Source organism: Meles meles, chromosome 15 (genome assembly GCF_922984935.1).
Source record: "Meles meles chromosome 15, mMelMel3.1 paternal haplotype, whole genome shotgun sequence".
Lineage (NCBI taxonomy): Eukaryota > Metazoa > Chordata > Mammalia > Carnivora > Mustelidae > Meles > Meles meles.
Genome location: NC_060080.1, coordinates 25,693,010 through 25,706,189, shown reverse-complemented (window position 1 = coordinate 25,706,189; position 13,180 = coordinate 25,693,010). Strand labels below are relative to the sequence as shown.

At 40.0% G+C, this 13,180-nt stretch overlaps 1 protein-coding gene across 2 annotated transcripts; it reads left to right on the top strand.

Annotated features, from left to right (window-relative positions):
* The first annotated feature begins 470 nt into the window (after positions 1 to 470).
* On the top strand, positions 471 to 13,180 carry DPY30 (dpy-30 histone methyltransferase complex regulatory subunit). 2 transcript variants are annotated; one of them, XM_045978880.1, is made up of 5 exons: positions 471 to 547; positions 789 to 860; positions 946 to 993; positions 9,297 to 9,439; positions 12,838 to 13,180. In XM_045978880.1, exons 2-5 carry the CDS (start codon positions 825 to 827, stop codon positions 12,908 to 12,910), a joined length of 300 nt encoding a protein of 99 aa, XP_045834836.1. In that variant the 5' UTR covers positions 471 to 547; positions 789 to 824; the 3' UTR covers positions 12,911 to 13,180. The 2 variants fall into 2 exon arrangements, with proteins under 2 accessions (XP_045834836.1, XP_045834835.1); XM_045978879.1 differs by lacking the exon at positions 471 to 547 and adding an exon at positions 554 to 688.

The following is a 13,180-nucleotide window of genomic DNA, read 5'->3' as shown; positions in this document are numbered from 1 at the left end:
TTGATACAAATGGAAGGTAGCATTAACATCGCATATTCACAGATTTAAGGACTTGATCAAAGCTTACCATGAAATCCCCAAATACTGCTTCTTCCCCCACCTTTTTAGAATAAAACACTGACATTCTTTCGTAGACTGCTTAGCTTGAGTCTGATTTTTTGTAAAAATCACCCAGCGGATGGATGATTTCGCTTCCACGCTGCAGAGCTTCCGCGGAAGACCTCAGGCAGCACTAAGAGATGCGCGGGTCGAACCCCTGCGAGCTGCAGTGGTCACTGCGTCTGCAGCTGGGTTGTTGCTCGCCTGGGGTAGGCAGGTTGAAGAACTAGCCTCCCGCAACCTCTGGGGTCAGATTTTTGCCACTCCGTCGATCACACAGGGAAAAGTAGACTCAGCACAGAACCCAAACCTCCCTCGCCCAGACCAGCCGAGGAGTTCTGCGCAGGCGCGGCGGTTGTGCGACATCCGTCACTTACGACTGAAGCGGTTTGTGCTGGGAGTTGGTGGAGCGGTGCAGCGCTCTTAAGAACCAGCGGCTTGGGCGCGGGTAATCAGCTCCCTTCCCCCCACTTTTTCCACCTCTTGTAGGTTCTTGGGACAGCTGCGGAGCTTCCGGACCTGATGCGGGCGCCCTGTGTTGGACTGTCCCACCTTGCTCCTCTACTGCTCCGGGTGCTCCCGCGCCCAGGTGGGGGTGAGGGGCGGGGTCGGGGGCTGGGCTGGACTCCATCCTGGCATCTTCGTGTTGAAATCTCCCGGGTAACTCACGGTTCTTCTTGTTTTCCAAGACTGGTTTCCGGGGATTGTGACTTGCAGGGTCCGCCATGGAGCCAGAGCAGATGCTGGAGGGACAGACGCAGGTACCGGGAGGCCCTGGCTTCAGGGTGGCGGTGTGTAGCGTGGAGGGGTGGCTCACGTCTCAGTGACCTGTGTTTTGTTTTCTAGGTTGCAGAAAACCCTCACTCTGAGTACGGTCTCACAGATAATGTCGAGGTAATTCGCCCGGGTCTTATGCCGTATCTGAACGTCTCTTATGAGCTGGAGAAAACTTGGGATCCATTTTTACTAGGTTGCTTTGCACAAGGGAAAACTTTATCAGCATGAACTAAATAGTATCAGATTATGGGTAGCCTGTTTTATTAGCGGTGCTTATACTTCGTGGTAAACGGACGTTCAAATTAGTTTTGAGTCAAGAGGTTGAACTTCTGAAAATGATATAAAGAAACGAACATGCATTACTAATGGCACAATCATTTTCCTGGGTGGGTATTAATGAATCTGTTGGAATATGCTTTGGAAAAAGTGCACATTAAAATTGCACCCATTGTCTTTGTAGTAGAATAGTGTGCTGGTGGAGTCAACATTTAATAAATGTTGATTTCTTTATGTTCAGTAGTAGATGCCATTGGAAGGTATAACACACGTCATAGACATTGTTTTTGCCTTACGTAGTTAAGTTTGAACTCAAAGAATTCATGTGAAAAACATAAAAAGGAGGTATATTTTTTTAAGAGCTTTTTCATATAAGTGCCAGGAGGTTGTTGTTTAAATGTAGAAGTTGTTTGTAAATGAATGAATAAATGCGAGGACAAATGAATTAGCCAAAGCTGGGTGGAATTGGTTAGGAAAATAGGTTTCTGGGGGATATGTGTGTTTTACTGGGGGGCTAGGGGAGAAGACATTGCCAGTGATTAAATTTGGATAAATGTGGTTAGGAGTATTACCAAGCAGAGTAATAATAGTAACAGCTGCTAACATTTCTTTACTTTTACTGTGTGCCAGGCACACTGCTAAGTAGTTTTTATGTATTTTCAGTCCTGTAAAGCTCAGAGAAGTTGAGAAACTTGTGTAAGGTCACCACGAAATAAGTGGAGGGCTGTGTGTTAAACCCAGTGAGGTTGACATTTTTGAGGTATAGTTAAGTTGTGTTGATAATCTTGAGTTCCCTGACATGTGGAATGACCACTCTGTGCCTTATGAAATTTCTAGGAATGTTTCTGCATTTGATATCAGTATTAAGAAGAGAACGTCTTTTCATAATGTAATCTTTAATTGAACCTGGTGAAGATCCTCTACACCACTTTGTGTTCTGTTAATTTAAGAAACTTCTTTATAGTCATCAGCAGTCTTTTTTTAAACTTTTTATTATTTTTTATTTTTTAAAGATTTTATTTATTTGACAGAGACAGTGAGATGGGGAACACAAGCAGGGGGAGTGGGAGAGGGAGAAGCAGGCTTCCCACCCAGCGGGAAGCCTGACTTAGGGTAGATCTCAGGACCCTGGGATCATGACCTGAGCTGAAGGCAGATGCTTAACAACTGAGCCATCCAGGCGCCCCATCAGCAGTCTTTTCTTTCTTTCTTTCTTTCTTTTTTTTTTTTAAAGATTTTATTTTATTTATTTGACAGAGAGAGATCACAAGTAGATAGAGAGGCAGGCAGAGAGAGAGAGAGAGAGAGAGAGAGGGAAGCAGGCTCCCTGCTGAGCAGAGAGCCCGATGCGGGACTCGATCCCAGGACCCCGAGATCATGTCAGCAGTCTTTTCTTGATGGTGCTTGTATATGAAGGCAGAGTCATGATACATTAGAGCAGTGATTCCGAGAGTCTTTCTCAGGTCCTCAGACCAATTTCCCTGGTAAAATGAGAAAAAAGGTGTGAGCAGGGGAGTGTTTGATAATGATATATTGTTCGGTGATCAGTCTTCTGCTTCTGTAATTTTAAATTGCCTATTCTTTATGAATTAATGGTAGTAAAATAAGAGTTTATTTATTTGTAAGTTTTTACTTGGCAAAATAGAGTAAACATTCCTATGTTAGTCCCTTTGTTCATTGTGTAATCTTTAATTTGTTATGGTATTTGAAAGTCTGGAAACCACTAGTCTATAGCTGCTGCTACTTTTTCTCTTAGTCTGTTTTATTTCCTTTATTGGCTTATATGTTATAATTTCTTTTTAGGTGCTTGCTTTACGGTTTATAGCATGCAACTCTAACTTCACAAATTTACCTTCAAGTGGTATTATTTCATTTTGTGTTTAGTACAAAAACCTTACAAAAAGGGTTACAAAAACTGGGCCTGGGTGGCCCAGTTGGTTGAGCGTTGGACTCTTGGTTTCAGCTTAGGTCATGATTTCTTGGGTTGGGGGATCCAGCCCCCAGTCAGGCTCCTAGCTCAGCAGGAGCTTGAAAGATTCTCTTCCTCTGCCCTTCCTCCTGCTTGTTCTCTCTCTCTTAAATAAATAATCTTAAAAAAAAAAAAAAAACCAAAACCTTACAACAATATTCTCCCATTTTTCTCTCAACTGGCGTTTGTACTGCTGTTACATATTTTACTTCTATTTATGTTATAAATCCTGTAGTTAAACTTTTAAGAAAAATAAAAAGTTAATTATCTTAAAAGATTTAAACAGTAAGAGAAAGGAATATTTCACAGTTACCCACATACGTACCATTTACCATATTTGCCATCTTGACTCTTTGAGATCACAAGTAGGTAGACAGGCAGGCAGAGAGAGGAGGAAGCAGGCTCTCAGCTGAGGGAGCTGAGGGGAGCCAATGTGGGGCTTGATCCCAGGACCCTGATATCATGACCCGAGCTGAAGGCAGAGGGTTAACCCACTGAGCCACCCAGACGCCCCTCTTCCTTTTTTTTTAAATTAAGATTTTATTTATTTGAGACAAAGGGAGAGCATTCTCAAGCGGGGCGGGGGGGGGGGGAGGGAAAAGGAGGCTCTCTGCTGAGCAGGGAGCTGAATGTGGGGCTCGATCCTGGGAACCCAGGATCATGACCTCAGCCAAAGGCAGATGCTTAACTGGTTGAGCTACCCAAGTGCCCTTTGACTCTTCATTCTTTTGTGTAAATCCAGATTTCCTTCTGCCTTAAGGGCTGCTTTTAACATTTCTTGTAGTATTGGTCTGCTGGTAAGGAATTCTTCAAACTTCTGAATGTTTGAAAAATCATTATTTTGTCCTTTTTTTTGGTCTTTATTGCTGAGATATTTTTGCTAGGTATAGATTTGCTCCACTGTCTTTTTGGCTGACATTGTTTCTGACAGGATATCTGCAATCACTCCTTTCTTTGCTTCTACATACTTAAAGTGTATTCTTTTGGTGCTTTTATGATTTTATTATGGATTTTAAATGATTCGATTATGATATGTCTTTGTGTAGTTTTTAAATAAAAATATGCGTGTTGTGCTTAGGATTTGGCGAGTTTCTTGGATCTGTGACTTTTTAGAGTTTTCATGAAATTTGGAAAAATTTCAGCCATTATTTCTTCAAAAGTACTCTGTAAGCTTGATTTACTTATGTTTTCCTCTCCCTTCTTGAAGGTGTGGAAGATGTTATAATAACTGGTTAATAGCACTGCCTGTTCTATCATCTGTATCATTTCTGGGTCTGTTTCTATGGGTTGAATTTTTCCCTCATTATGGGTAATATATCCTGCTTCTTTGCCTGTATGGTGATTTCTTATTGGAGGCTGGGCATTGTGCATTTTACCTTGTTGGGTACTGGTTATTTTTATTTTTGTATTCCTTCTAACTTTTTTTTTTTTTTTAAGATTTTATTTATTGGGGCGCCTGGGTGGCTCAGTGGGTTAAGCCGCTGCCTTCAGCTCAGGTCATGATCTCGGGGTCCTGGGATCGAGTCCCGCATCGGGCTCTCTGCTCAGTGGGGAGCCTGCTTCCCTCTCTCTCTCTCTGCCTGCCTCTCTATCTACTTGTGATCTCTCTCTGTCAAATAAAGAAATAAAATCTTTAAAAAAAAAAAAAAAAAAAAAAGATTTTATTTCTTTATTTGACAGAGATCACAAGCAGACAGAGAGGCAGGCAGAGAGGGAGAGAGGGAAGCAGGCTCGCTGCTGAGCAGAGAGCCCGATGCGGAACTCGATTCCAGGACCCCGAGATCATGACCTGAGCTGAAGGCAGCAGCTTAACCCACTGAGCCACCCAGGCGCCCCTGTTTTTGTTTTTTAATTTGAGAGAGAGAGAGAGTGAGAGCAGGAGAAAGGGGAGGGTCAGAGGGAGAAGCAGACTTTCCACCGAACAGGAAGCCTGACATGGGACACGATCCTGGGACTCCAGGATCATGACCTGAGCCTTAAGGCAAGTCACTCACCTGGCTGAGCCACCCAGGCACTCTCCTTCAGACATTCTTGAGCTTTGTCCTAGGGCACACTTAAGTTACTGAGGAACAGTTTGATTCTTTTGAGGTTTGCTTTAAGCTTTGTTAGGGGGAACAAGAACAAGACCAGCCTTTAATTTAGGCCTGATATCCTTCTCTTTCATTTCCCCCAGTGTTCCATGTATTACAGTTTTCCAATTTGGGGTCACAGGAACATGAACTATTCCCGGCCTTGGATAAGCTGTAGGGATTATGTCTCCCGCTCATTCTAGGTGTTTTTTTTCCTTGGCGTTGCATAGTTTACTGTTATGCGTACCTGGATGAGTATTCACTTGAAGACTGCTAGGCAATCTCTTTAGTCTCTTTCTGCACATCTCTCTCCTCTCCATGCACCTTGCAATACTTTGTCCTAAAAATTCTAGTTGTCTTGATCTCCCTGAAATTTCAAGTCTGGCTTCTCAGCTCAGGGAGACTTCTGGGCTCTGCTTTGGTTCTATAAGTTTTCTTTGCATCCTATCAGTTTTTTAGGCAGGAAGCATCCTATAAGTTTTCGAGGCAGGAAGCAGTAAGCTGGGACAATCCTAGGGCTCCCCTTACTTTTTCCCATTTTTGTGATTATTGTTATATACTGTTAACACCTTTTACCTTTTGGGGGGGTGGTAATTTGGATATATATTTTTTTAGATTAATTCAGTATTTGGGCTCAACTAAAATTAATCATGGCATTTGGCACAAAGTAGATATTAAATATTTGAATTAAAAAATGAGAGGATTTGGTCAAGAGGTTTATTATAAAATCTATAGGAATTGTTCAGGTGTTGCTGTTCTTATTGAAGGCATTGGAATGTCATGTAAATGGTTAGTTTTTGTTGTATATGAGTATTATCTGTTAAAATTTACCAAGAAACAATAAATTTCTTAATCCATGAACAAGTGAATAACTTTTACCAATGGTTAGGTATAGAACATTATTGTCTCAAACATTATAAATCTCAAAAAAGATGGAAAATGAGCAAAATTAGAATAGTTGGTAGACATAGTTGTGGGAACTATCTTTGGAAACCATGGTCTATATATATATTTTAGGTATATGATTAAAGTTTTTTTTTTCTTTACCACTTTTTACAAAATAAAATTGTCTAAAAAAACTAAGTCTAGAAAATGTTTTCTTTTTTGTTGTTGTTGTTGACTCATTTATATTCAGTTTGAGTATGATTGAAGTTAAAGTTCAGTTTTTTAAAAATGATTTTATTGTTAAGTAATCTCTATACCCAGTTTGGGGCTCGAGCCCATACCCCGAGATCAAGATTGCACGCTCTACCAACTGAGCCAGGTGCCCCAAAAGTTCATTTATTTTATTTTATTTTTAAAAATTTATTCATTTGAGAGAGAGAGAAAGAGTGAGCACAAGCTAGGGGAGGGTCAGAGAGAGAGGGAGAAGTAGACTTTCTGCTGAGGGGGGAGTCTGATATGAGGCTCAATCCCAGGACCCTAGGACCATAACCTGAGTCGAAGGCAGATGCTTAGCTGACTGAGCCACTCAGGTGACCCCAGAAGTTCATTTAAATGAAAATGTTCTTAATAATGTTTTGCCTTTTATTTATTATTATTATTATTTATTTATTTTTTTTAAAGAATATGAGCATGAGCAGGGCACAGAGGGAGAGGGAGGGAGACAATCTTTTTTTTTTTTTTTAATTTTTTGTTTTATTTATTTGACAGAGAGATCACAAGTAGGCAGAGAGGCAGGCAGAGAGAGAGGAGGAAGCAGGCTCCCTGTGGAGCAGAGAGCCCAATGAGGGGCTTGATCCTAGGACCCTGAGATCATGACCTGAGCCAAAGGCAGTGGCTTAATCCACTGAGCCACCCAGGCGCCCCTATTTATTATTTTTTTAAAATTTTATTTATTTGACAGAGATCACAAGTAGGCAGAGAGGCAGGCAGAGAGAGAGGAGGAAGCAAGCTCCCTGCAGAGCAGAGAGCCAGCCTGATGTGGGGCTTGATCCCAGGACCTTGAGATCATGACCTGAGCCGAAGGCAGAGGCTTAACCCACTGAGCCACCCATGCGCCCCAATGTTTTGCATTTTAGATAGGCTCTTACTTCTAAGTTTCTAAAATGGTTGATTTGTAAAAGAATGCGAAGTTTTTCAATAAAGCAGTTTTTGATGTTCTGGGTGTCAGATGAATCTATGTCAAAGACCTAAAATTTGGGGATTCTTTAGGAGTAGAAATTATAAGTTGTATCTTAAACATGATTTAAATATCATATTAATGATCTTTTCCAGATTAGTAATTTCCCCCATTTTTTGGCTATCGTTTACTTAATATTTTTCTTGATTTTGTTCACTTTTATTTATTCTATTTTTTAAAAAGATTTTATTTATTTATTTGACAGAGAGATCACAAGTAGGCAGAAAGGGGGATCTAGGCTCTCCACTGAGCAGAGATTTTATTTATTTATTTGACAAACAGAGACCACCAGTAGGCAGAGAGGCAGGCAGAGAGAGGGGGAAGCAGGCTCCCTGCTGATCAGAGAGCCCAATGCGGGGCTCGATCCCAGGACCCTAAGATCATGACTTGAGCTGAAGGCAGAAGCTGTCAGGCACCTGACTGGCACCTGAGCCAGTCAGGTGCCCCAATTCTGTTCATTTTTTTTTTTTTTTTTTTTAAGATTTTATTTATTTATTTGACAGAGAGAGACCACAAGTAGATAGAGAGGCAGGCAGAGAGAGAGAGAGAGGGAAGCAGGCTCGCCACTGAGCAGAAAGCCCGATGCGGGACTCGATCCCAGGATCGTGAGATCATGACCTGAGCTGAAGGCAGCGGCTTAACCCACTGAGCCACCCAGGTGCCCCAATTCTGTTCACTTTTAAAAATCACGAAGGTTGGGGTGCCTGGGTGGCACAGTGGGTTAAGCCACTGCCTTCGGCTCAGGTCATGATCTCAGGGTCCTGGGATCCAGCCCCGCATTGGGCTTTCTGCTCAGTAGGGAGCCTGCTTCCCCCTCTCTCTCTGCCTGCCTCTCTGCCTACTGGTGGCCTCTGTCTGTCAAATAAATAAATAAAATCTTTAAAAAAAAATCACGAAGGCATTTCTTTTAAAAAAATGGAAAACCCAGGGTCCTGGGATCCAGCCCCGCATTGGGCTTTCTGCTCAGTAGGGAGCCTGCTTCCCCCTCTCTCTCTGCCTGCCTCTCTGCCTACTGGTGGCCTCTGTCTGTCAAATAAATAAATAAAATCTTTAAAAAAAAAATCACGAAGGCATTTCTTTTAAAAAAATGGAAAACCCAGGGTCCTGGGATCGAGCCCCGCATCGGGCTCTCTGCTCAGCAGGGAGCCTGCTTCCTCCTCTCTCTCTGCCTGCCTCTCTGCCTATTTGTGATCTCTGTCTGTCAAATAAATAAATAAAAAATCTTAAAAAAAAAAAAGAGATGCTATAGTTTAAAAAAAAATAAAAATAAAAAAATGGAAAACCATTCCCATTTTGATAGAGGATAACCATAACAATGAAAACTGAATACAAAATGGTGGTAATAAATTTTACGTATATTCTATTGCCATTGGAAAGCTCTGCTTGCTCTCTGGGTTAAGAGAGTTTAGCAAATGTTACAGAAGTGTTACAGACCTATCAATGCCAAAGTGAGTCTTTGATACTGTCTATAATGAAAGAATTGAAACAGGTCTAGCTTTCTCAGTGATTCAGTGCTACTTAGTGTCCTGTCCTGATTTTTTGAACCATAGTGTAAGAAGGTATTCTTTTGAAAAAAAAAAAAAAAAAAAAAAAAAAAGAAAGCACTTGCATTTACTCCTAAACAGGCAGAAGGAAAGGGAGAAGGAGTAGGATCTGGAGATACTGGAATGTGTGACTTACTCAGTCCATAGCATGTGCGGTACTTGATCTCAGGCTCCTGAGTTCAAGCCCCATATTGGGTATGGAGCCTACTTAATTTAAGTAAGTAAATAAAAGAATGAGATACTGTGTTGCCTTCAGAGAGGAAAAGTTTAAATGGAATTTAGAGACGGATCTGATTTTATTTGAGATTTGCTGTTCGGTATCAGCTTTCTAGTCATTGATTTACCTTTTTTATTAGTGTCATATGTCCATTAATTTTTGTTTAGCACTCAGAATAATCTAGTTATTTGTAATATATATGCATGTCTTTTGAATCTACTAGAGGATAGTAGACAACGAGAAGATTAATGCAGAAAAGTCATCAAAACAGAAAGTGGATCTCCAGTCTTTGCCAACTCGTGCCTACCTGGATCAGACAGTTGTGCCTATTTTATTACAGGGACTTGCTGTGCTTGCGAAAGAAAGGTAAGATGATAATGTCTGCAAGTGGAGTTACCAGAGAAAGCTAAATAAAGACTTCCCCAATTGAAATATCATTAGTTTGAAAAAAAGGAATATCTTTAGTAGTGTTATTTTTAAAATAGAAGAAATTTATGGATGTTAGAATTAAGAATAAGTCAGCCATAATCTCATCAGTTCAGACACTTTGATTTATCTCTACTGGTGTTGGATCATATGTCTATTTGTAAAGCTTTGGAGTCATGGTATATGTGTAATTATATGTGTTCTTTTTACTTATATTATAACTTAAAACTTTTTCCTTATCTCTGCATAGCCTTTGTGATGATATTATAATTATAACAATACTGCAATTAACTTAGCAATTTTCTCATTGTAGAACACTTAGGTCCAATTTTCTTTGTTAATGTAAATTAGCAGGCACTTTATATGTTTTAATGCTTCTTTTGCCTTTGTTTAATTTTTCTTTTAAGATTTTATTTATTTGAGAGCATACTCAAGAGAGCAAGAGGTGGGGGGAGGGACAGAAGTAGAGGGCTCCCCACTGAGTAGGCTCCCCACTGAGTAGGACCCTGGAATTATGACCTGAACTGAAGGCAGACACATAACTGAGCCACCCAGGCACCCCTGTTTAATTCCTTTCTTTAGGGGCGCCTGGGTGGCTCAGTGGATTAAGCCGCTGCCTTCGGCTCAGGTCATGATCTCAGGGTCCTGGGATCGAGCCCCGCATCGGGCTCTCTGCTCTGCAGGGAGACTGCTTCCTCCTCTCTCTCTGCCTGCCTCTCTGCCTACTTGTGATCTCTCTCTCTGTCAAATAAATAAGTAAAATCTTAAAAAAAAAAAAATCCTTTCTTTAAAAAAAAAAAAGATTTTATTTATTTATTTGACAGAGACACAGTGAGAGAGGGAATACAAGCAGGGGGAGTAGGAGAGGAAGAAGCAGGCTTCCTGCCCCCCCCCCCCCCAGTAGGGAGCCCGATGTGGGGCTCGGTCCCAGGGTCGGTGATCATGACCCAAGTGGGAGCGGAAGTTAGATGCTTAATGACTGAGCCACCCAGGGGCTCCTAATTACTTTCTTATGATAAATGTCCAAGAGTTGATTTGCTAGTTTGAGGAACATGACTATTATAGTGTTTGACACATAAAATCACTTTTCTGTCCAAAAGTTTGTCCTCAAATTTCTTCCACTATCATAACCTCAACAGCATGAGTGTTATTATAAACTTGTTTTGCCAAGCTATTTTGATTTATATTTCTTTGTTAACAGCATCACAAGTTTTTTTCTGTACATGTTTTTTCCTTGTAATTCTACCTAAGTTCTTTTTGTATAAGCAAATTCAATAAGAAAAATGTTTTCGTAAGTTGGTTATGTGTATAAAATAGAATTTGTTTATGACTGCAGGATATGTCTTGGCTCTAATACTGTTAATTAAAATAGGGTATCTTTTGGGGTGCCTGGGTGGCTCAGTGGGTTAAAGCCTCTGCCTTCGGCTCAGGTCATGATCCCAGGGTCCTGGGATCGAGCCCCACATAGGGCTCTCTGCTCCGCAGGGAGCCTGCTTCCTCCTCTCTCTCTGCCTGCCTCTCTGCCTAATTGTGATTTCTCTCTGTCAAGTAAATAAATAAAAAAAAAAGGGTATCTTTTATATATATTTTTATTCTTTATCTACAGAAGGTTGATATAGGGGGATTATAAATATTGCTTTAAATGCTAGAAGGAAAAATTTGAAGTTTTTAAGTAACATGCTGTTGGTAAATACACTTTTTAAGTAAGGAATTCTGGCAAAATTATTCATGAAATTAATCATAAATATGTGAAAAATTGTTTATGTCTAGGAAGTTCAAAAGACTGTTTAAAATCTAAGGGAATGTTTTGAGATCATTGTAAATTAATCCTAAATATGCCTTTTCATAGTAGGATTTTAAATAGCTGATTCCCCCAGCTTTTTGTCTTTTGACTTGTTTTCTTAGCAAGAATACTTTAAGGAAAAGTAATAATATGAAATATATTTTTTTGTTAACATTTTTCCTAGTTTTATTGAGAAATAATTAATATATATCACTGTATAAGCCTAAGGCATATAGGATAGTAGTTTGATTTACATATATTAGGAAATGATTCCACAGTGGGTTTAGTTAACACCCACCATCTCACCTAGATGCAATAAAAAGGAAAAAAAAATAAAAAAGAAATTTTTGTGATGAGAACTGTTAGGTACTCCCCTTAACAACTTTGCTCTCTATCCCGCAGCAGTGTTAGCTGTGCTCATTCTGTTGTACATCATAGCCCGGTGTTTATTCATCTTGTAACTGGAAGTGTGTACCTTTGAGCACCTTCTTCCAATTCCCCATTCTCCCACCACTTAATTTCTTTTAAAGATTTTATTTATTTATTTGGCAGAGAGAGCACAAGTAGGCAGCGCAATAGGCAGGGGGTGAGAGAGAAGCAGACTGAGACCCAGGATCCTGGAATCATGACTTGAGCCAAAGGCAGATGCTTAACTGCTTAACTGAGCCACCCAGATGCCCTTGCCACTTCTTAATTTTAAAATATGTTTAACTTCTCAGTTGCACTGTGTGCTAGCAGTATTAGAACTATTATTGATTTAAGTATTTGAAGTAAAATAGAGGTGACTTTGTTTCTTTTTAAAAAAGATTTTACTTACTTGTCAGAGAGAGGGCACAAGTAGGGGGAGTGGCAGACAGAGGGAGAAGCAGGCTCCCTGCTGAGCAAGGAGCCCGATATAGGGCTTGATCCCAGGACTCCAGGATCATGACCTGGACTGAAACCAACCGAGCCACCCAGGCATCCTGAGAGGTGCCTTTTTAAAAAGAAACATACCAGTACTTTTTTGTCCAAATGAATATTGAATCCTTTGATTAGTTTTTGGGAGTTCATCCACTTGTCTCAGTGATGCTGTAGCCATTTTCCTATATTGTTTTTGTACCCTTATTGAAAAGTAATAGCTGCAGGAAAAATTGTGCATATCATAGGTGTACAGTTCGATGAGTTTTCAGAATATTCTGAATGTAGCCATATAACTTGGACTCAGATCAAGAAACTGTATACTGTCAGGATCCCAGAATTCTCCCTCGTGACCCCTTTAAGTCATTATCCCCCCCGCGTAATTGTCATCCCATTGCCAAAAATTACATTTTTGAAACTCGTGTTTTAGAATTGTGTTATAACCAGATTTAAGCCATAACAAAACTTTCAGTCTCTTTTCACTATGTTGTTGACTAATTTACTTGCGTATTTCATTCACCATATTTACCACAAATGGCCTTTGAAAGTAAAATGAAAATTAGGCTGAAAAAGATGTGTTTTTGTTATGGGACAGTACATTTAAATTAATATGCTTAGAATATAAATTTCTAAACTTTGGATTTCTTTTCCCTTACAGACCACCAAATCCCATTGAATTTCTAGCATCATATCTTTTAAAAAACAAGGCACAGTTTGAAGATCGAAACTGACTTATTGGGAAGAACAGAAAATTTTGATTTCTACTGTATATTTACATGATTAAGAGGCAGCTTTAATTGCCATGATTTTTCCCCCTTTTTGGAAGTATAAGAACCGTCAGGACAGCAGAACTTATTTCCGGAATTGCAGAAGAAAACATATATTCCTTATTTTGATTTAATCACCATACTTATTTAATGAGTATATTCTGTGCAATTTTTTCTCAGATTGTCTTTAACTTTGTTTTTAAATGACATTCAAAATAAACTGTTAAAACGTCA